The sequence below is a fragment of the Drosophila mojavensis genome, unplaced genomic scaffold, assembly GCF_018153725.1.
Source record: "Drosophila mojavensis isolate 15081-1352.22 unplaced genomic scaffold, ASM1815372v1 contig_74, whole genome shotgun sequence".
Taxonomy (NCBI): domain Eukaryota; kingdom Metazoa; phylum Arthropoda; class Insecta; order Diptera; family Drosophilidae; genus Drosophila; species Drosophila mojavensis.
The window spans coordinates 25,667,043-25,688,334 of record NW_025318899.1 but is presented as its reverse complement, the minus strand read 5'-3'; the positions used below and the strand labels follow the sequence as shown (position 1 = coordinate 25,688,334).

The 21,292-nt window shown below is 38.1% G+C and overlaps 1 protein-coding gene across 5 annotated transcripts; it reads left to right on the top strand.

Annotated features, from left to right (window-relative positions):
* The first annotated feature begins 306 nt into the window (after nucleotides 1-306).
* On the top strand, nucleotides 307-20,582 carry LOC6583608. Of its 5 annotated transcripts, none has more exons than XM_032731508.2 (9): nucleotides 308-654; nucleotides 17,440-17,603; nucleotides 17,656-17,838; nucleotides 17,911-18,026; nucleotides 18,593-18,686; nucleotides 18,751-18,927; nucleotides 19,707-19,996; nucleotides 20,049-20,194; nucleotides 20,255-20,582. In XM_032731508.2, exons 1-9 carry the CDS (start codon nucleotides 372-374, stop codon nucleotides 20,503-20,505), a joined length of 1,704 nt encoding a protein of 567 aa, XP_032587399.1. In that variant the 5' UTR covers nucleotides 308-371; the 3' UTR covers nucleotides 20,506-20,582. The 5 variants fall into 5 exon arrangements, with proteins under 5 accessions (XP_032587400.1, XP_032587399.1, XP_032587398.1 ...); XM_032731507.2 differs by having other exon boundaries at nucleotides 20,252-20,582; XM_002009238.4 differs by having other exon boundaries at nucleotides 20,249-20,582.
* The last annotated feature ends 710 nt before the right edge of the window (nucleotides 20,583-21,292 follow it).

Below are 21,292 nucleotides of genomic sequence, written 5' to 3'. Positions count from 1 at the left end.
ACCAAGCGCTGTCGCTGCTTACTGTGCAGTCAGCAGAGCTCGTGATTATATTATATACGTGCATGTGGATGCAAGTATATGTATGTGTGCATAAAAGAAGTGCAGAATGAGTAGAATATCAGCTTGGAGGCTTCAGGGTATCTCGTAGTCTCGATTATGAGCTATGAAAAACAAGATAATATTTAAATCTATAAACCATTTAAACTAACGTCATTTGAACGAAATTTTCTGTTCAATGTAAAACAAAATTTATTCAGTAAGTTAAGTAGTTCATGAACGTTGAAATAAAAAAAAAAAAAAAAATAAATAAATAAATAAAAAAAAAAAAAAAAAATAAATAAAATAATCGTATAAACAAAAAAAGCAAAGTCATGCTGTCCATTTTACCAATTTCAGTTCCACAAGCCCAAGGAGTGGAAGCAGAAATTCCAATATGGGAAAAAATTGATTGGACACCTGAAATTGAGCAGCAAATTTATAAGGATTGGGGAAAATATTATTCACGACGACGCAGAGAGAATATTGCTATGCACTATTATGATAAAGCTTTACAACTTTCTAATGATGATTATATGACTCTTTACCATCGAAGTCAGAGTAAAAGAAAAACAGCTAAAACTCTAGGTGCTCTTGAAGACAGCCTTGAAGCTAAACGTAAGTGCGTACAGTTGGATTAAATATATTTTAAAACAGCCTGTTTTTTGCGAGGTTTGTATATTTGTTTACAGTATAGCAAGAATGTTATATTATCACATCGACATACATTTTAATATCACCCACATCAACTACATATGTATATGTTTTAGAACAAGAAAAAAAAAAGCAAGTGAGCCCTTGTCCAGACTGGACTAGGAGATTAGAAGATTCCCTGAACCCTGGGAAGAATTAACATTTCAACTGCAATAATTATTCGCACTTGCACACACACGCACACACATAGCCATACGCACGTACGCGGTGGCTTACTATGGAAACTTGATTGTTTAATAACTTTTCTTGTCGATAGACGAAACTTTTAGATTATGACCAGAGAACTGAAAGTGTGTCAATTTTTGCCACCTTACTCACACTCAATGACTCAGCAAATCATAAACACACACTTTAAAACAAGTAAGAAGACTCTAGTCGAGACTGCTCGACTAGGAGATACCCTGAACCCTCTAATCTGATATTCTAATCAGTCTGCACTTCTTTTCGACAAACATACACACACACGCACGTATTAGAACGCGCTCTGCTATCTGCGCAGTAAGCAGCGACTGCGCTTGGGCTGCGCTGTAGTGTTGGAAACAATTTCAGAATTTATTTGTTGAATAATTTAATTTCTAGACGTACAATCTTTCAGAACATAATCAAAATGTATGTACATTCCAAAGCACAAGTCTCTAGTACTTGAAATACGCCTTGTACAAATGTGAGGGTGAGGGGGTGGATATAAGGGTGGGGGGTAAATAACAACAACAATCGAAATTATATAAAATACATATAAGTCTACATATAAAATTTGCAAGCTCTAGCTCTAAAGGTGTAGAGGATATAATTAAATAACTAGCTGTCGATAAGGTTTTTGATCGATAATAAAATATCGGGAGTAGTTATCGATATATAGAGATATACACGTACCTAGGAAAAATTTCAATTCTCTAGCTCTTATATTTTCTGAGATCGACGCGTTCATACATACGGACGGACGGACGGACAGGGCCAAATCGACTTAGCTCGTCGCCCTGATTAAGAATATATATACTTTGTGGGGTCTGCCACGCCTCCTTCTGCCTGTTACATACATTTCAACAAAACCATTATACCCCGATCTCCCATTGAAAATGGGTTAAGGGTATAAAAATACTGAAAAATTGACGAATACTTGAAAAATGCGGTATTTTCCCTATTGCTATTGCGGATCTTTGCATTGTCATTGAGACTCAGTAGACTTGATAACAGTGTCAGCTTTCGGTCATGCTCTCACGTAAAAACAAGTAAGAAAGCTCTAGTCGAGACTGCTCGACCACCAGATCCACTAAACCCTTCGAACAATAGCTATTTCAATCATTTTTTGCGAATTTCTGCTTACACAAGAAACACGCACATACGCACACACACAAACACATACACACACAAGCACCCACGCATAAACACGTCGATCTCAGAAGTTACAAGAGCTAGAGAGCTGAAATTTGGCATGCATACTCGTGTGTACCATACGCAGTACGAGTTTGCTTATTTTTTCGATAAATCGTCCGATAACCTTTTTATCGAGAATAATCGAAAAATTGATTTTGTTTTTTAGCCTAATTTGAACACTTTTAGACCTGGAGTCTTCAAATTTGCGTTGTATATAAAGTTAATCGATACAAAGATTTTGTAATTTACAGATTTAGGATACCACGCCCCCTTCTCCCTCAATTTATAAATGTTTCAAGTACTAGAGACTTGTGCTTTAGAATGTACACACATATTCACCATATGATCATGTTTTGAATGTTTCATTAAGATCGTATGTCTACAAAAGAAATTATTTAACAAATAAATTTTCATAATATTGCCCACAGTGCAGCGCAGCCCAAGCGCAGTCGCTGCTTACTGCGCAGATAGCAGAGCGCAGGCTTATGCATGCGTGTGGATGCATGTGTATGTATGTGTGCATAAAATAAGTCCAGAATGATTACAATATCAGCTTGGAGGGTTCAGGGTATCTCCTAGTCGAGCAGTCTCGACTGGAGCCTTCTTACTTGTTAATTTTAAGGTCTTTACATAAGTGTTCAATTAGTGAATTTTTACATTCTGTACCCATGTCCATAATGAACGTCTTCATTGGACCGTATACCAGAATAAAATTTTCAAATATAGCTTTTGCTACTGTTTTCGTACTTTTGTCTTCAATGGGAATTGCTACAAGATATTTTGTTAGATCGCAGATTAAAGCTACTGCGTATTCGTTTCTGTATTCGGATTTGGGTAAAGGACCGATCGTGTCAACAATTACCCTGTCGAAAGCTCTCTATGGAGTTTCGGTAATAGTTAATGGAGTCTTTGTGTGTTTAGTCGTTTTAGACTTTTGACACTTCTCACATTTTGTTATATAATTCGATATATCTTTTGTCATTTTATTCCAGTGATAATGCCTTTTTATTTTGACTATCGTTCTGGCTATTCCAGTATGACCTCCTTGTATTGGGTCGTCATGGAACGTAAACAGTATTGCTTCTTTTTATACCCTGAACCCATTTTCAATGGGAAATCAGGGTATAATGGTTTTGTTGAAATGTATGTAACAGGCAGAAGGAGGCGTGGCAGACCCCACAAAGTATATATATTCTTGATCAGGGCGACGAGCTGAGTTGATTTGGCCCTGTCCGTCTGTCTGTCCGTCTGTCCGTCTGTCCGTATGTATGAACGCGTCGATTTCAGAAGATATAAGAGCTAGAGACTTCAAATTTCTTTTAAAATGTTCGTAATTACAGCGCGCATATCAAGTTTATCATTAAAAATCGATAACTCATCCCGATCTTTTTTTATCGATAAAAATCCTTATCGAAAACCAGGTTTAAAATTATATCTTCTACACCTTTATTGCTAGAGTCTCAAAATTTTTAATGTATGCTTATATGCAATTTATACAATTTCGGTTTTTGTTAAAATTTACCCCCCACCCTTAAATTCACCCCCTCACCGTCACTTTTGTAAAAGGCGTATTTCAAATACTAGAGATTTGTGCTTTGGCAATTACATGCATATCCATGTTATAATCATAATCTAAAAGTTTCATGAAGATCGTACGTCCACAAAAAAAGTTAGTAAGCAATTAAGTTCTCATAGTAAGCGCTCACTGCCGCCCATGCATGTTTATGCTTGTGTTTGTATATGTATGTAATTGTTTGTGTATGTGTGTGTCTGTGCGTGCGTGCGTGCGTGTGTGTTTGTGTGTGTGTGTGTGTGTGTGCGTGTTTCTTGTGTAAGCTGAAAGACGCGAAAAATTATTGAAATAGCTATTACTCCAAGGGTTCAGGGGATCTCGTAGTCGAGTAGTCTCGACTAAAGCTTTCTTACTTGTTCTTTATTATTATCGTTTGATAATAGGGTCACCGGCTTGAGTAGCGCTACTCTTAAAGATTTTAATATTTTATTGCCCATTAATTTAAAAGATTCTATTGAGATAATCTCAAAGATCTTTTCGCTCGGTGCCACTTTGAGTTTGCTAATATTAAGTATACCGGCTTCTGATTCAAGCCTTTGAAAGAATTGATCTAAGTCAAAAGTTTCATTGGTGTACATATTGCTAACATCAATTCTTGCGATAACACTTTTTCCGTGTTTTAATAAACATAGAGAATTTGTTATTCGCAAGGTCACTACTTTTCGTACCTCGTGATTTACAATGACTTCGTATATGTTGGGCTTAGAAGCATTTGGAGTCTGCTTTTGCAAGACCTCCTTTTCTTTTTCTTTTCCTGCGCAGGAATTTAACTGATTACTTTGATTTCTGGTAGTGACTTTCAGAATTTTATTGTTTGTCTGTATATTTTTATACTCATTCACGAGAGTGAATCAGTATATTGGTTTTGTGCAATGTCCGTCTTGCTGTCTGTCCGTCTGTCCGTCTGTCCGTCTGTCCGTCCGTCCGTCCGTCCGTCTGTCCGTATGATCGCAATCTATTTCGGAGCTATTGAAGCTAGAGACTTGAAATTTGGAACACATACTCGTGTATATCTCCAATTTATAGAGTGTTAAAATTTTCCCGATCCGCCCACTAGGGGCGTGGCAAATCGGAAAATGCATTTTCCGATATACCAGAAATCATGTTAGTTAAAGAGCTAGAAAGCTGAAATTTGGTATGTATGTCCGCGTCGACCACCCAGAATCACGAGCTATGGCGGATATATCTACGCCCATTGGGGGCGTGGCAAATCGGATAAAACCGTATCTTCTAAAGTTGTAAACCTAGAATGCTGAAATTTTGCACGTCAGCTAATGTTATGATTCTATAAAGTCTAAAAACAAAATAATAAGTCTACGCCCATTAGGGGCGTGGCAAATCTGACCTGAAGATATAGTGTTTTTTATGTTCTGCTATATTTTGGACACTATTGATGCCAGAGACCTCAAATATTGTATATATACTCGATCTGATCACCCAAGACCGAAAAGCTTTGTCGGATATATGTCCGCCCAAGGGGGCGTGACAAACCGCAAAAGTTTATATCTTCTAAAGTATAATAGCTAGAAGCTTCAAATTTGGATAGTTGGAGTTACTGATATATGAGTGCCCTGTGATCTGTTTTGACATTGAAGTGTCTACCATAAATGTATGGCATTAAGTACGTTATTGCCCAATGTATGGCTGTTAGTTCCTGTTCTGTTGTGCTTTTATTACTTTCTCCTTTAGTAAAAGATCTCGATGCGTATGCTACCGGGAGTTGAAGTCCATCTTTGTTTTGGGTCAGGACTGCTCCACAAGCTTGCTTACTGGCATCCGTTATAATACAAAATTCTTTGCTGAAGTCTGGGTATTGGAGAAGTGTTGGATTCATTAATGCCGATTTTAGATGTTCGAAGGCGTTTTGACAATCTGCCGTCCATTCGAATTTGACATCTTTTTTGCATAACTTTGTTATGTGACGAGAATAGTCGGCGAAGTTCTTAATGAATCGTCTGTAGTAATTACAAAAAGCTATAAATCTTCTAGCGCTGTCCGCATCATGTGGGACTGGGTAATTTTGAATGACGTCGTATTTTTTGTCGTCGGGTAAGATTCCTTTATCTGTGCATTTATGTCCTAAGAAAGTGACTTCATGCATAAAAAATGAACATTTTTCTGGATGTAACTTTAGGTTGTGCTGCCTACATTTCTCAAAAACATTAGTTAATTTTTTGAGCATATGTTTTTCGGAGCAACCAATGACTATTAAGTCATCCATATAAAGGAATGCTTGAGAGGGCTCAAGTCCAGAGAATGCTATAGTCACCATTCTCTGAAACGAATTTGGCGCTATTTTTAAACCGAATGGTAACCGCGTGAAGCGATATGAACCGTTGGTTGTTGAAAATGAAGTAATATCTCTTGATCTTTCTTCGAGGTCTATTTGGTGAAAGCCTGACATTAAATCTAGGCATGAAAAGAATTTCGCTCTACCTAGTTGATCTAAAATATCATCAATTCTAGGGAGTGGAAATTTATCGGACAACAATTTTTTATTGATCTGACGATAGTCAATTACTAATCGCCATTTATTCTTTTCAGAATTTGGAAGTGTTTTCTTGGGCACTAATAACAAAGGGCTATTATAGGGGGATACGGACGGTTCGACTATTTTGTCGTCAATTAGTTTTTGGACTTGTTTCTGAATTTCTTCTTTTTGGCTATGAGGATTTCTATAATTTTTTATATATATCGCTTCATCATCTTTCAATCTCAGTTTTTGTTTATAGAAATTATTTGTGGTCATTGGTTCGGTTTCTAAGCCGAACACATCGCTATATTGTACGCACAGTGACGTTAGCTGTTTATGGAATAATGGCGAAAAAATTTTTGATAGCTGACTTAGTACAATTTTTTCTCTTTTTTCTGGAGTTGTAACTACTTCGTAGTTCGAAAGTGGTTCTTGTTTTAAGCTATTTATGCTAATTAATTGGTCTTCGTTAGTTGTATTGAGCATTCTTAAGAATGCGTTTTGAGAATTTACTATGGTATTTGCTATGTAAACACCATGTTGAATTTCTTGATTTGGAATAAGTATTCTTTCTTCTTCTGAGTTTATTTTAATGTTTCTGACTACTTGAGATCTTGCTGGCAGAATTATGGAGTTGTTGCCAGAACTGTATATTATTTGAACATAAATGGGATATTTTAAATTGTTTGGTCTAATTATTAGCCAGTCTTCAGTAGGATTGAAATCCAATAGGCAGTTATATTTCTTTATAAAATCGATTCCTAGTATTCCATCACATGGAATAGCGAAGTTTGTGTTCACGATGTGAAAATCGTGTGGAAATTTATATTTTGAGGCTTGTATTTCTATAGAAGTAAATCCTTTGGATTTAGTAACTTCCTTACTTATTCCTTGTATGTTAATTATATTGTTTGTTTGGATGTTTTGATAAACATCCGAATTTTCTTTTAATATTGAGATGTCTGCGCCGGTGTCGACTAAAAAGACTAATTCGTTTCCTGTACTAACGTTTGTGAATTTTACATATATATTTTCGCTGAGATTGATAGCGTGAATTTCTGATATCTTTACTGCTGATTTTCTAAAGGTTGGGAGTTTCCTGAAGTATTTTGGGCCACCCTAACATTATTATTATTGTTGTTATTGATCCGGTTATAACCGCTGTTCTGCTGGTTATTTCCTCTATTGTCTCCTCTATTACTTCTATTATTGTAATTCCCTCTATTGTTTCCTCTAAAGTTGTTATTTTGATTGTTGTTATTTTGGTAGTTGTATAACCGCGGCCATTGCCTCGACCACGACCTCTGTTATTGAAATTACCTCGACCCCTTTGGGTGTAGAACACCGTGTTGGGATTTCCGGTCATTTCTGTACTACATTGTACATATTTGGCTATGGCCTCATTCATTGTTTTGAAGTTTCCAGCCTCAGGGATTGTTTTTAGTTTACCTTGTTCGCAATTTTTAATCATTGCGTCAATGGCTTCCATGGTACTGAATTCATCAGCATGTTCTGCTGGTAAACCTTCATCAATATACGAAGCCTCAAGAAGCCTTCGTAAATTGTCTATTTCGGTCGTGAATTTTTCGGCCGTTTTTATACCCTGAACCCATTTTCAATGGGAAATCAGGGTATAATGGTTTTGTTGAAATGTATGTAACAGGCAGAAGGAGGCGTGGCAGACCCCACAAAGTATATATATTCTTGATCAGGGCGACGAGCTGAGTTGATTTGGCCCTGTCCGTCTGTCTGTCCGTCTGTCCGTCTGTCCGTCCGTCCGTCTGTCCGTCTGTCCGTCTGTCCGTATGTATGAACGCGTCGATTTCAGAAGATATAAGAGCTAGAGACTTCAAATTTTTTTTTAAATGTCCGTAATTACAGCGCGCATATCAAGTTTATCATTAAAAATCGATAACTCATCTCGATATTTTTTATCGATAAAAAACCTTATCGAAAACCAGTTATAAAATTATATCTTCTACACCTTTATTGCTAGAGTCTCCAAATTTTTAATGTATGCTTATATGCAATTTATACAATTTCGGTTTTTGTTAAAATTTACCCCCCACCCTTAAATTCACCCCCTCACCCTCACTTTTGTAAAAAGCGTATTTCAAATACTAGAGACTTGTGCTTTGGCAATTACATGCATATCCATGTCATAATCATAATCTGAAAGTTTCATGAAGATCGTACGTCCACAAAAAAGTTATTAAGCAATTAAGTTCTCATAGTAAGCGCTCACTGCCGGCCATGCGTGTTTATGCTTGTGTGTGTATATGTATGTAATTGTTTGTGTATGTGTGTGTGTGTGTGTGTATGTGTGTATGTATGTGTGTGTATGTGTATGTATGCCTGTGTGTGCGTGCGTGCGTGCGTGTGTGTGTGTGTGTGTGTGCGTGTTTCTTGTGTAAGCTGAAAGACGCGCAAAATTATTGAAATAGCTATTACTCCAAGGGTTCAGGGGATCTCGTAGTCGAGTAGTCTCAACTAGAGCTTTCTTACTTGTTCTTTTTTGTATAGTTCTTGATAGTTTGGCCTTTACTACGTCGGATGTTTCACCAACTATAGTATATTGAAGTTTCTTTATTATTGCCTTTATATATGTTTCATCTTGGACTTTATATTACTTGTATTAGAGTCTATGTCTGAATCTTCTTCTAGTTCATTATCGGGTTCCAATAATGTAAATAGGGCTGGTATTGTTAGATCGTTTAGATCTTTTTCTTTTATCTGAGTTTCGGATTCAGAATCGGAATTTTCATCAACTGATTCTATGTCTGTCGATGATTGTTCTTTGCCAGTGAATATAGCTAGAGGTGTATTCAAGACGGTTGGTATGAATATATCTAGCTTATATTTTTATACCCTGAACCCATTTTCAATGGGAAATCAGGGTATAATGGTTTTGTTGAAATGTATGTAACAGGCAGAAGGAGGCGTGGCAGACCCCACAAAGTATATATATTCTTGATCAGGGTGACGAGCTGAGTTGATTTGGCCCTGTCCGTCTGTCTGTCCGTCTGTCCGTCTGTCCGTCTGTCCGTATGTATGAACGCGTCGATTTCAGAAGATATAAGAGCTAGAGACTTCAAATTTTTTTTAAAATGTCCGTAATTACAGCGCGCATATCAAGTTTATCATTAAAAATCGATAACTCATTTCGATCTTTTTTTATCGATAAAAAACCTTATCGAAACCCAGTTATAAAATTATATCTTCTACACCTTTATTGCTAGAGTCTCCAAATTTTCAATGTATGCTTATATGCAATTTATACAATTTCGGTTTTTGTTAAAATTTACCCCCCACCTCTAAATTCACCCCCTCACCCTCACTTTTGTAAAAAGCGTATTTCAAATACTAGAGACTTGTGCTTTGGCAATTACATGCATATTCATGTTATAATCATAATCTAAAAGTTTCATGAAGGTCGTACGTCCATAAAAAAAGTTATTAAACAATTAAGTTCTCATAGTAAGCGCACACTGCAGCCCATGCGTGTTTATGCGTGGTTGCTTGTGTGTGTATGTGTTTGTGTATGTGTGTGTGTATGTGTGTGTGTGTATGCGTTTGTGTATGTATGCCTGTGTGTGCGTACGTGCGTGTGTGTGTGTGTGCGTGTTTCTTGGGTAAGCTGAAAGTCGCGAAAAAGTATTGAAATATCTATTGCTCCAAGGGTTCAGGGGATCTCGTAGTCGAGCAGTCTCGACTAGAGCTTTCTTACTTGTTTTCTTTTACGTTTATAAGGTTCGAACGTAGTTTGATCAATAGTTTTGAAATCTTTGTCCAATTTGATTTGCCAATTATTTCTCTATTGTCATTTACTAACGTTCGTGCGTCGTTGAATGAATCAATGAGAATTTTCGCATGCTTATTTAACGTTTTTTTTTTGTATTGTCCTTTTCTGTGTAACACATTTATAAGACTTGCTAAACTTTTCTTTTATTTCACGTATATGGAGGCTGAATTTTTCCCATTCCATTCTTAGGATTGAACAGCTTATTAGCGATGCAATCGCACCATAACTTTTTCGGATTGTCCTAGAATGGGGCTATATTCAATTACTATTTTAGCCTGTAAATACGGAACGGTTGTCGTTAAGAGAAGACCTTGCTCGATTTGGGTCAGACCCTAATGGACCTGTAACACCACCGAACGTTTCCATATACTCTCCTGAGAATTCATATACGGTTATAAATTCTTTGTGCTGTTGAAGCACATTTAGTGATCTCACTAGGAATTCTGGCTCTCTGTTGAGGACTTGCTGACATATGTCTCTAATATATGCGTTTAACATTTTAGTTATTTCTTATATGTTGAAAAATATTTGTGTTTTGAGTTTGAGCTTTTATTACTAGAACCGATTTTAAGACATATTGTAAGGAAGGGAAACGCACGGGATTTGTTTTCGTTGATAGGAGCGACTGTAGCTATCGCTTCCGACGACTTTATTGTTCTGTTCTTTCTGTTCTTTTGATACACATTTAAGTATAACTTAACCTGGGGTGTCGCTGGCTTCAGTGGCAGCGCTGCCTGTTGTATATATGTAATATGTAATACTAACATAGGTAGCTTATATATAAGAAGTGAAAAGTAAGCTATTGGAGTAAAGCGTGTTATGCACATACATATATTCTGCAAGCGGTCACTGCATGGTATTCATGCTGCGTCGGCTTGTTTGGGGTTCGATACACTCTTAGTGTGTCATATTTTGGTGTACTTGAACTGCACTTGAATATGAATAAGTTTATGCAATAATGAGTAAGTGTCGTTGCCTTCTAGTGTAAACAATTATTGGTATATAGAGAGTATATACTTGACATAGTGGTGAGCACAGTGAGCTCTCGATATATAAAAGTTTCTTTTTTTTTTTTAAATGTATTCTTGTTTAGACCGTCTGTGCATTTATTTAGATCTTGTCTAGATCATTAGCTTGGCTTAAGGCCCTCTTTGTAATACATTTGTTGTGTAGCAAGTATGCTTTATAAATTACATATGCACTCATAATTATGACGATTATAAACAGCAATATATTTGTTATTTTAGAATCAATATTATTTGTCTCAATTTTGTTAATTACGTTTGCAGTGGAATCCACTATCTTTGTGTCTATGAGTCCCATTTTGGGTTGCTATTCTTAATTCGACAAAATCCTCAGATTCTATTTCTTCGAATTTACTGATACTTCGCATAGAAGTATGAAACGATAATATAATAATTCTTGTTAAAATGTATTTCTTATATATTTATTTTTTTTTTTTTTTTATACCCTGAACCCATTTTCAATGGGAAATCAGGGTATAATGGTTTTGTTGAAATGTATGTAACAGGCAGAAGGAGCCGTGGCAGACCCCATAAAGTATATATATTCTTGATCAGGGCGACGAGCTGAGTTGATTTGGCCCTGTCCGTCTGTCTGTCCGTCTGTCCGTCTGTCCGTCCGTCCGTCTGTCCGTCTGTCCGTATGTATGAACGCGTCGATTTCAGAAGATATAAGAGCTAGAGACTTCAAATTTTTTTTTAAATGTTCGTAATTACAGCGCGCATATCAAGTTTATCATTAAAAATCGATAACTCATCCCGATCTTTTTTTATCGATAAAAACCTTATCGAAAACCAGTTATAAAATTATATCTTCTACACCTTTATTGCTAGAGTCTCCAAATTTTTAATGTATGCCTATATGCAATTTATACAATTTCGGTTTTTGTTAAAATTTACCCCCCACCTCTAAATTCACCCCCTCGCCCTCACTTTTGTAAAAAGCGTATTTCAAATACTAGAGACTTGTGCTTTGGCAATTACATGCATATCCATGTCATAATCATAATCTGAAAGTTTCATGATGATCGTACGTCCACAAAAAAGTTATTAAGCAATAAAGTTCTCATAGTAAGCGCTCACTGCCGCCCATGCGTGTTTATGCTTGTGTGTGTGTATATGTATGTAATTGTTTGTGTATGTGTGTGTGTGTGTGTGTGTGTATGTGTGTATGTATGTATGTGTATGTGTATGTATGCCTGTGTGTGCGTGTGTGCGTGTGTGTGTGTGTGCGTGTTTCTTGTGTAAGCTGTAAGACGCGAAAAATTATTGAAATAGCTATTGCTCCAAGGGTTCAGGGGATCTCGTAGTCGAGTAGTCTCGACTAGAGTTTTCTTACTTGTTTTTTTTTCAATTCATAATCAAGTTTTGGGTTTCTCAATTACTTGTTTTTTTTTTGTTTCAATTTGGGTTTTCTTAATTTTGGTATACTTAGTTCATTTATATATATTTTTTTGTATTATAATTTTCCTATGCGATCAACGCAGTGATCTCCTGGCTAATGTTTCGTATGGCTTTCAGACCATACTCTATCACGAGCAACGCAATTATCGTTCAGTATTACAAACATTTCTTGACATTGCATTTATTTAGACTTAATATAATTCTTAGCTTAACAAATTTTTAGATTTAGAAGTACTTTTTTAGATTTAGAAGTATGTTGCGCGCTCTATGTAGCGCTGCCGGCTCTATGGTCCTTGGTCAGGCTGTTGGGGCGCCGGTGCTGGTACTCGCACAGGTTGTTACATATAAACGCAGTGAGGCGTCTCCAATGGTCCAACGCAGTCAGCAGGGCATTTATCGTCAGGTTTTGTTTTAATATCTTTCTTTAGTGGCACTGCTTGGAATTTTATTTCATTAATAGTTTTTATTTTCTTAATTATTTCTTCATTTGTAGAGGATGAGCTTTTATATTGTTGCTGAATCAACTCGATATTGTCGATTTCAGCTTGTAGTTTATTGTCTGTTTCCCAACTTATTTTTGCGTTGGTGGCAAATAGCAGTTTGAGGAGATCGGCTTTTTTATTTTAAAGCCTTCTTTCAACTCCACTGCGCCTAGTTTTAGGCATTGCTCAGAGCCTCTACTCACTCAGTATTTAGCCAGTTTTTCCTGATGCTATTGCCTGATGCTGCTTCGCTTTGTTTTGGACGTTGTTGTTCCCGTTGTGGTTAGTTTTGCCTTAGCTCCAATTTCTCCAATTTCAACGAAACACAGAAAGTTTTTGCATAATGTTGCTGGCTGTGAATTGATTGCATGTTGTTTGTCGGTTTGTTAATTTCCTTTGCATTTGTTGTTTCGTTAAGTTGCTTTGTTGATCAGGTTAGTCCTTAAAAGGACTGGTCACGGTCACCATGTTGATGAGGAATTGCCGCAGTTTTAATATAAAAAGAATTTATACGATGGCACGTCAGTGCCTCTTTTGACTTTTTCGACGAATGTTCTTTATTGATTATATATTCTTATGGTTAGAGCCGCATAGCTGCGCTGCCGGTTACGCAAGCAGCGGAGCGGCTTCGTACATATACATATATACTTAGGTATAAGTGTTTATGTGTTAGCTTAAGGGTCTGGCGAGAGTCGCAGACGGAGAGAGGGTAATGTGTCCACTTGTTTACGAAACAGTCGCGCATGTAAAGTATGCCGACTCAGCGGAGTTAGTACTCGCGCTCTGTTAAGGCACATGCACTTGAGAGTGATCATGTTACCTCTTATGTTGTGACTGCGAGTTATTTATGAATATTGCAGTTTAATTGTAACAATGTATTTGTGACATTCTTTGTATATGTATATATGTATGTTACTGGGTACAGTGAACATTTGATAAAGTGGACATACTGCAGGATATTGTGACAGCGCATTCAGTATCATATCCCAACTAGCTGTGTTGAAGGCGTTCTTAACGTCCAGGGTCGCGATGATGCAGTATTGCTTCGTCCCGTGCCTCCATCTGGTGCCTTGGATGGTGGAAGTTGCCAGACAACAACTTTTTCTAGAGCATCCGTTGTTGACCGGGCCTTCCGGAATCCAAATTGATTTGGTGATAGATCAATTTCTCAAACACCTTTCCTATGGTGTCTAAGAGGCAGATCGGTCTGTATGAAGATGGCTCGTCTGGTGGTTTGCCAGCCTTGGGTAGCAATACCAGGTTCTGGGTCTTCCATTTTTCAGGGAACGTCTCTTCTATTAAGCATTCGTTGAATAATTCGGCGAAGGTACTAGGGAGCAAGGCGAGGGCTAGCTCGAGGGGCAAGAGGGGAAAGAGCGTTTCCACAATCGATTTAAGCTCCAGACGATCCGTCGGCTGCACCTGTTTACCTGCGTCTGCTCTTTTAACTACTGTCTTATATGCCCGGCCCCAAGGGTCATATTCGGCTGAGTCGCACAACTCTAGAAAGCATTCTCTTTTGCTTGCCCGAATGGCCTTCTTCAACTGTCTTCTGGCTGCCTGGTAAGCTAATTGTTTTTCGAAAAACGTAGACCTACCCCGAGCCCGTTGATAGTTTCTTCTCGCCTGGATGCATTTGCGCCGAATGTCACCTATTTGTGCATTCCACCAATACGTAGGCTCTTATTGTCGCGTGAACTGCTGTATTTGGGCCACCATTTGGCATGCTCTGGCCTCAGAATTACCAATTGTGCCCAGAGACTGAATGGCCTCTGAAAAAGCCGCGGGATCAAATGGATCCAGCCGATACGATTCCCTCCACAAGGTTGACGCCCTGGCAGGTGGCTCACCTATTGTGAACAGAAGTGCCGTATGATCGCTGCCCGTATAGTTATCGCAGTGGCTCCATGTTGCTTCCCGAACGAGGGATGAAGGGACAAAAGTAATGTCAATTACAGATCCGTATCCAGCCCGACTGAAGGTGAGCTCGTGGCCAGTGTTGAGCAGTGCTACATCTAGTGTCGCGAAAATCTCCAGTAAGATACGGCCTCTGGCATTTGTTGTGTGGCTACCCCATTCTAACGCCCATGAGTTAAAATCTCCTGCTATTATGGCCTTCCGACCCCTAGCATCCTCACACCCCTAGCATGCTGGGGGCCAGGTAGCAGCTGTAGAGCCTACCGCATAGGCTACTGCATTGGCCACGTACGAACCCATTAAATGACTTAACATTCGAAAGAACATTCGTTGTGTTGCCACATACCCACAACACCGCTTTGCCATTAGCATCTGTTGCCCATGTCCTAGGGCAGCTGGTTCTACAGTGGTGAGGCTCACTGAGAAATGCTACGTCTATACATTTTTCCCTTATGGTCTGCTCTAGAAGATCTTGGGCAGCAACACAATGATTTAAGTTAAGCTGAAGGAACCTTAACATTTCATTTTATGAGCAGCCTTGCGGTAGAATTGGCACTTGAAGCTGCCTGCTGAGTGGTCCGTCTGCTTTTCACCTTTCCGGATGCAGAGGCTACATTTTGGTGGCTTAGTGCATGCTTTTGCACTGTGACCCATCTCTCCACACCTGAAACAGACACAGTCGCTGCCGCAGTTTGCTGCCATATGACCGTAATCAAGGCACTTGAAACAGCGTTTAGGCTGATCCACGGCGCGGATATGGCATACAACCTATCCAATTCTGATTTTGGACGGCTAGAGCAGAGTGTTGGCTTTTCCAATTGGAAGAGCAACTGTAGCTCTTTGCTGTCCACCAAAAGCCGGTCGAAGCGACTTGATATCCTCAATGGGGAGTGAGCTATCCTTCAACTCTGCCCTAATTGACTCCAAGATCTCCTCTTTGCTCGCTAACTCATCTAGGTCACGAATCTCAATTTGAGCCGATTCGGTAAGTGTCTTAACTTCCGCTCGGTCACCCAAGGCCTTGCCTACAGCTTTGTGAAGGGCCTCAGCACTATGCTCCGGCTTTCTGCTCAGTTGCAACAAAAGGTCCCCTTTAGCTGTCTTCCTAATGTCTTGAACGTCGCCGCTCAGATGCTTTAGATTTGGGTCGGTCTTGACTACACGAAGCATGTCCGCATAGCTGCAACCACCCACGCCTGAAATCGCGATTGCGTCACTTCTGGGTCGTTTTTGCATGGGCTTGCGTCCTTTAACGACTGTCCAGCTGTTCGGGTTTGTCTGTCAACCTGCCTGATTTGAACTTTCTGCTGTAGCCCGTAGAGCCATTGGCATTGGGTTCCTGCGCCTTTATTGGGCCTCGGCTTTTTTGAGGGTGTTTTCCTCTGATCGGTGGCAACTTCCCTCGACCCCTTGGGCGTATTGCTACCTGTGATCACACTAGTACTCGCTTTCTCCACTACTTTCTGGAGCGGCATGGTCTGCACCTCGCAGTTTTTAACCGGTCGGTTGCAGAGCTTTTCGGCCGTCTTATGGAGATTGACCAGCGTAGCCAGCTCCTCTCTCATTAGGGCATTAATATGCCGCTGACCCCCAAATAAGGCAGTCAAGCCCTCTAGCGTAACTCCTATTTGGGCTAACGCTTCTTTTAGTGAGTTGGGTGCCTGGCACTCAGCCACTGGGGATTGATTAAAGGTCGACGGCTGCGGCAGCGCCCTGTGTTGTTGCTGCGGTGATCGCTGCAACGAGGAACGACGCGCGAAAGCTTGCAGCTCGTCCTCCATCCTGGCATCCATTTTTTGCTCCGACTACAACGACGTGAAGCCTGTAGTGGGCAATGGCTACTAAAATACTAAAATTTGAGTTTACAGACCGCAGTATCTTAAACTCAGCTTAACTACAGCAAGAGCCCGAAAGTATGCACTACTTTTAGTAACTGCGTCTTCACTCCAGATGTTAGGTTGCTGTCTTTGCTAAGACTTAGCAACTCACCAAAGTTAGTGAGCAGCTGATTGTCCGCTGCAATTTCCAGCACTACTAACAACTGTTAGAGTGAATGCACCTGATTTTTATCAATTGCGCAAGTGTGACGCCTAGCGACAAAACTTTTCGCGCTTGAAAAAAAAAGGAAAGAGAAAAGCTTTGACGCCAAAACAATGACGCTATTGCCCCCCTCTCTTGCAGCACTGGATTCTACCACCGGGGTATTTCACGAACCGCCGCGCAGTAAGTCTCTGGTAGCTTTCGAGGTCGCTGGGTACGTTGCGCCCACAGCATACACGTTTTCTTTAGATATTTCCACTTTCGCAGGGAAAAACTCGGAACAAGCTATAGTCAACGATGGATCACAATAACATCGACCGCACTCCACGAAAACGCAACTCCTCCGTGTGTGTTTGTGTGTCTTGTGTAAGCAGAAATACGCGAAAAATGATTGAAATAGCTATTGCTCGAAGGGTTCAGGGGATCTCGTAGTTGGGCAGTCTCGACTAGAGCTTTCTTACTTGTTTTCTTATGTCAATTATCAAACTATTAGTTCCTCGGAGCGATCAGATGTTTAGTCTCCGCTAGACTTAATATATTTAATTTTGGTGAAAATCGTGTAACTTTCAATTAATCTGAATCTGATATTTGATAATTTTAAGGAATTTTAAGATTGAAGTCTGTGGTGAATGCTCCAATTAATTTGGAAGTTTGCGATGCATTATATGAGTTAAACCAGTTTGAAAAAGCTAAAGCTGAACTTCATAATAACAAACGTGTATTCACTGGTAACAAGACCAAGGCTTTTGAAGACCGATTGATTGTGGTATGTACCAATCAAGGATTTTTGTCAGTTGATACAAGATTGTTATTAATAGGTTGATGAAAATATAAAAGATGCCTGCGGGGATGGCTTAAGCCCATTTATATTGGAGAATGAACGCATGATGTCCCACGTGAAAGACTTACTTAACGAAAAATTTAAGGTTGACAATCGCCCTTTGTGGAAAATCCTAAAGGAACAAAATAAATGCGATATATTAAGCATTCCTGAATGCAAAGTTAGTGAAAAGAAAACATATGATATATATGTATATATATTTGTATATATATATATCTATTTGTATTCTTAGGAGGAACTACTGAGCCCACTAGAAATAGCAAGACGAAAACGTGCTTTTGATATTTGCTACCAAGTATATATTGACAAATCATGGATAGACATTCTTTTTTTGAAGAACTTAAAAAAGTAAGTTTTTTCTTCAATTTAATGTGTTATGTAAAATTTATTTGGTACATTGAAATTTACTAAAAAAAAATTCAATGTACATTGTAAACTGTAGCGGTTTGAACATTTTCATCATACCGAGACAAAACATGTAAGAACATGACTCTTTGTTGCCATCCTGTGCTTAAACGCAAACCTGTTGAATATGAGATATCATTTCCTTAAATCTGTTAATTGTATCTGTAGGGACAGTCTGTATTATATATATATATATATTTTTTTTTTTTTAATTTTTTTTTTGCGGGTCCGTGTAAAGCACACGCAGATTAAGTTTGTTTACAATATAGCTATAATGTTAAAATCCCTTAATATAATAATGTATAAGATTTTATATTGTTCATCTTACAGTTAGAGCTTGTTGAATAACAATCCGGGTATAATGATTTTGTAATCAGGGTATAATGATTTTGTTAAAAGTATGCAACATACAGAAGGAAACAATTCGGGATTTCTCATTTATAATACATACATATATTCAAATTGGGCAAATTTAATCAAGATTCCTTTTACATGCGTAACGGTCTCAGCAATCCAAGTTTACTTCTGGACCAGTGCAAAATGTCCAAAGATTTTCTGGGTACGATGGTGGCTAAACAATACGAAGTCGTCAAGAAGTTTTTGGTATGTTTTAATATTAATGACTTAAAAGTCTATTAATGTAATCAATTATATTCAACAAATCAAGAAAATTATACAAGCTCGATCACCAATGTATTACGTGCGGTACAAAAAGTATTCTAACAAAGATCGGTTACTTAAGTTCAGAGAGGCTCTTCTCAATCGAATACAGTATCAAACACGACGAAACATGATTTCTGTTTTACAAACTATTACACGTCTTCGGTACCAAAAAAATTTGACGGTAAGTTACTTAAAGGTCACGCGAAAAAAAAAACAAATATACTATATACACATGCTATCGAAACTCTGCGTACAATGGGAAAAACCGAAATTGTCTAAAATGTATATAAGTCGATTTGGTCCTGTCCGTCTGTCTGTCCGTCCGTCTGTCCGTCCGTCCGTATGTATGAACGCGTCGATTTCAGAAGATATAAAAGCTAGAGACTTGAAATTTTTTTTCCTAGGTCCGTGCATATCACGCGCATATCGAGTTTTTCGCTAAATATCGATAACTACTCCCGATATTTGATTATCGATTAAAAACCTTATCGAAAGCTAGTTATGTAATTATATCTCCTAAATCTTTAGAGCTAGAATTTCCAAATTTTAAATGTAGACTTATATGTATTTTATAAAATTTTGGTTTTTGTCAAAATTTACCCCCCACCCAATAATTCAGTGCGTGTGTATCTCTGTGTGTGTGCGTGTGTGTGTATGATGTGTGTGTATGATGTGTTTGTTTATATGTGCGTGTATATGTGTGTGTGTATGCTTGTGTGTATGCGTGTGTGTGTGTCTGTGTTTGTAGGTGCGTGTGTCTTGTGTAAGCAGAAAGACGCGAAAAATGATTGAAACAGCTATTGCTCGAAGGGTTCAGGGGATCTCGTAGTGGAGCAGTCTCGACTAGAGTTTCTTACTTGTTAATGGATTCGGGATATTAAAATGAAAATACGTACTTTCTAATGCAACCGAATTACCGCAAATGAATATGCAATAATAATTAAAATTTTTTTGTTTCAGAGGCTTTCAAATTATATCGAGGAGGTAATGGGAGATTACACAGTACTGAAAACAAATCGAATTATGCCATGGAAGATAGAGTTTATTAATGATGTCTATAATACTTTGGGCTTAGCTTTATCCGAACAGTATGTTGTACCTAAAAACTTTCGAATTGGTGAAAAAAACCCAGTTCTGCAATTATTACATTATAACCCGCATAAAGTTAAAGAAATAAACACATTTGTTTTCGGAGATCGATCCACACATCAAGATCAGGAGTCAGTGGACCCCACAATTATAAAATCCAAGTAAGTTTTGTTATTTTGGTAAGCAATTAAATGTATTTTTTTTTTTCAACAGACGACTGATATCTCGCTTGGAGAAACGCATAGTATTTTCTAAATATTCGATTGAAAAAGCGTATTTACTTCATCAAATTGCATGCATTCATCTTCAGTCCAATCACTATGACGAGTGTTGTTTTGTTGCTCGCAAGGCCTTGCAGGGTTTGAATAATGTTTTGTTTCAACGATTTAACTTATAACGCTATTTATTCTTAGAAGCAGAGCTATGCAACAGTAATATATGGAGTTTCTTGAGCATTATTATCACTGTGAAGTCCAATGCATCTTTAAATAAAACGGAAGGTATAAGTGACGCTTTGAAAAGAGCGCTTTTAGTTGCTGAGAAGCTTCAATCACCACAAATAATCGAATTTGTCGAAACGTGTATTTCTGGAAATGATCGTTTTTCTTGCGTAAGAGGCATCGATAGCCGTCGAGAAAGCAAAGCACATACTCGGAAGTCTCTCAACTGATAGAATCTTTTGTACTCCATCAAAATTCACAGTGTTTCAAATTATTCGTTAAAATAAAAAATCCTTGATATTCCAGACTTAGAGACTTGCGCTTCTACAGATATACACATTTCAAGGTTTGATGAAGATAGACCCATTGCAATACCGATTGCAGAATACTCATTTACAGCTCAAATCTGTCAACCAGAGTATATAGTGCAATTTTCAAGTCTAGTGCGCAATAAAAAACAGGGCATGATCCCATTAAAATTGGGAAATAATCGATAGCTACTGCTATCATTACAGCTAGAATCTTCAAATTAAATATATAATTTATACAATTTTGATTTTTATTATATATTTATATCCATATATTGGATACCGGCTTCAAGCTAGCAGCAGATCAGCGCGATTTTCCTATACATGTGCACACACTCATCGTGTATTCTATGCGTACAGCAGAAGCGCGCCTTTTCGCTCATTCTTAGAATTTCGATTGATTTCTGGATTTTCTAGCCGTTATAGTATTTTTTTTAGATGACGCTCTGTTATTAAGCTATTCTATTTCAGCAACTGGCTGATGAAGCAAAGCAGTAACGAGTGCGCTAAAGGCGACGCAAGTTATGTTAGAGTGTAGGGGAGGTTCGAAACCTCTTCGATGTTATTTTTTTTTTTTTTCATACATATTTCGTTTTTATAAAATATGCATATTTTATTGTGAAGGTGCGAGCTTGAATGAATGGCACACAATGCTTTTCTTTTTCTTAGTCGAATAATTTTATAAGTTTACATTTGTTTCTTCTTAAAT